The sequence below is a fragment of the Mercenaria mercenaria genome, chromosome 2, assembly GCF_021730395.1.
Source record: "Mercenaria mercenaria strain notata chromosome 2, MADL_Memer_1, whole genome shotgun sequence".
Classification (NCBI taxonomy): Eukaryota; Metazoa; Mollusca; class Bivalvia; order Venerida; family Veneridae; genus Mercenaria; species Mercenaria mercenaria.
In genome coordinates, this window is record NC_069362.1 from 4,704,075 (window position 1) to 4,707,229 (window position 3,155).

Sequence of the window (3,155 nt, forward strand, 5' to 3'; positions counted from 1 at the left end):
TTTTTTTATGGAATTTTTCATTTTTAGTTTATTCTTTTAAAAGATATATTTAATGAACATAAGGACACATAGACAGAGCTAACTCCCCTTTACAATTGTATGTTTTATTATTTTTATCACTTTGCAATTACTCCCCTATAATTTAAAAGTATTCAAAAAGTGGACTATTTCATTTGATTTCAATGTCTAGTTTTCATTTCCATTTTATAGCTATTAAGATATTTCAATAAATTTAACAAAAAGCTTAGTTTTAGAATAGTGTTAAAGTTCCTAATTCATTGATTTCCAGTCTATCCTGGTTGAACAACCAAGGTAGGTAAAGGGATGTAATATAAAATTTACAACTTGCATTTCAAATGAAGTTTGATCAAAAGTGTTAATGTTAATCTTTGACAAATATAGATTTAATATAATAGTTCCTACATTCATATAATTCCTTAAGCAAAATATTTTTATTAAACTTATACATATGCTAAAATAACTCTATGCTTGTTGGGCAAGCGGGATAGGAAAATCAAATATTAAAAATACTTCCAGCGAAAAACGAAAATGTATTACACATTCAGTGAACACAAATGCGCGTAAATGATCATTTGTTAAACTTTCCATCGAATCCATTACTTGATCAAAATCTGATTAACCACCTTTGAAATGAGTTTCCCATGCGTGCAATCTATCAGATTACTATTATTGCGTCTTAACGACGGTTACGTGTTTCGCATGGTGTCAACTGACAGATAATTGAATAAATAAAATATGCGAGAGTATTTCACTGCATTATATTTATGTTTGTCGTCAAGAATGGACATATAGAATATCAAAATGTCTGTTCCCGGGCTGCGACATGACGGAGAAAACCGTACAAATAAATTGCTTTCAGTGTCAGGGCGAAATGATGCACAGACTGTTGGATCGGATATTGAATATGATTTTGTGTGTGACCCCTGTGAGGAGGAAGGGCATCGTTTTGAAGCATATGGTTTTTGTTCCGATTGCAACCATTATCTTTGTGAGACATGTTATACTGCACACCGTCGTCCTATTCCAATGAGGAACCATAAGCTGCTTGATAAAAATGATATGCCGAAAGTTCGACCAAAGCCCACTTCTGTGAATAACGAAGTCATAGAAGAAAAATGCGACGTTCATGTTGGCAAATTCGTCGAATTCTACTGTGGGAATCACGATACAATTGGATGTTCAGTGTGCATGACTCTGGAACATAAATCTTGCGACAGCGTTCAGTTTGTACCTGATATGAAGGTAGACAACGACAAATTTGATGAAATTATGAAACAGTTGACAGCCATGAGTAGCAATGCAAAAGCTGCCCAAGTCAGTGCCAAAGAACGCGTTTTGCAAACTAATGACAGTTTTGATAATGTTCTACAAGAAGGCAAACGATTCTGCAAAATGTCGAAAGATTTCATAGAAAGTCTTGAAAAGAATTTCGAGAAAACAGCACAAATTGAACGTGAAAAGGTAATTGAAGAAGTTGAATCCACCATTGACAGCTTAGAGAAAACCGCTCAGCATGCTGAATCTTTAAGTAAGGAACTGATTAGCTACAGGTCCCTTAAAAAAGATGCAAATTTATTCATCGCTGTCAAAAAAGCTGAGAAAGGCATTGAATGTTCTTCCCTTGAAGATATTTTATGTGCTTCTAAGGGTAGTAATACAGGTTATGTGTTTATACCGGATAAAGTATTATATGCTTTACTACAAAAAATACATTGCATAGGTATTGTCGAGCCAACATCAAAACAAACAACAGCAGAGCCATCGGCCTCTATCAAATTCGTAACATGTAGCGAGGAATTTTCAGCCCATGCTAAGGATGACACATCTGATTGCATTATTGCAGGGATTTCGAACATTTATGAACCTGTAAGAAACATAATTGCTGATGCCGGGAATAATAAAATCAAGGTAATAAAAGGATGTTCAAACGCGATCACTGCGTCTCTGAAACTTTCAGCCAAACCGCATGCCATGACAGAGCTTGACCTCAACAAAGTCTGTGTAACTATTCCAGAAGAAAAGAAAATCCTTGTCATTAGCGTTTCCAAACTGTTCCGAAAGGATACGATAAAGATTGCAAAGTCACTAGAATGCAGGGGCAAATGTTACGGAGTAGCAACATATGGCAGTGCTATATATGTAACATGTGAATACGATGATGGTCGTTTTGCGATAAATTACATGAATACAAAAGGCCAAACAGTCAATCTGATCAAGTGCAGTGACAATGAGCCCATGTATATCGCAGTACGAAAAGATCACCTGTACACGCTTGATACAAAACATACCCGTCTAAAGAGTTTGTCTCAATTTGACGGCTCGACGATTAATGAGCTCAAAATTAAAAACGTAACACACTTTACAGTGACTGACAACTTCTTGATAGTTGTCGTAGATTTACCACAGGGCCTTCGTGCATTTGACTATGATTTACAGGAGATACATGCTGAAGGAAGCATTACTGAAGGTAAAATAGCGCCTATTTGTATAGGAAATTATGGTTGGAAGAATTGGCTTTATGCTGGATATAATAACGGACAGATCAAAAAAGTTGCACCTTACTTATAAATGAGATTAACGTGTATCCTAGAAACATAGAAACATGGATCACCTTTATTTTCAAAATTTTTGTCAGTCATTTAAGCAATAAACTATAAAGTACTGAATGCATGTAGTTACGATAAAACAACACGACTCCAGAGTATGTTTAAGATATTTTCTTCTCACAATTTACATTTGTTTGATTTTTTTTATTTACTAAGGTCATATTTTTCTCATACATTAAACCGCGTTGGTTTGTAAAGACCTTGTAAGTAACAATCAATCAATCTACTAGTAGATACTAGCATCGGTTACTAGTATTTGATAGATTCACAATTTTAGCCTTGGAAATATTATCACCGGAAACGTTCTGATAGATGACTGCGTTATGCAATATCATTAGCAAAACCAAGCTAGGTTATTTGTCAGCCGATCAACTTTTATATCCATTTCGTTAGGCGAAGGCATTCATTTATGTTGGAGGAATTTGTTGCCTATTCCTTTTTGCTTTATTTCTTTGTGCTCTGCATATGTACTGTTATCGTAAATATGTAAAGAGCAAAGTAAATACATGATTAAACTATACCAAGCCT

The 3,155-nt window shown here is 34.8% G+C and overlaps 1 protein-coding gene across 1 annotated transcript; it reads left to right on the plus strand.

The window, feature by feature from the left end:
* Positions 1-822: 822 nt before the first annotated feature.
* Positions 823-2,589, plus strand: LOC128548339 (uncharacterized). Its single transcript, XM_053522869.1, has one exon. It carries the CDS (start codon positions 823-825, stop codon positions 2,587-2,589), a length of 1,767 nt encoding a protein of 588 aa, XP_053378844.1.
* The last annotated feature ends 566 nt before the right edge of the window (positions 2,590-3,155 follow it).

Coding starts and splice junctions, on each gene's coding strand:
- LOC128548339 (XM_053522869.1), top strand. CDS start 823: ATGTCTGTTCCCGGGCTGCGACATGACGGAGAAAACCGTACAAATAAA.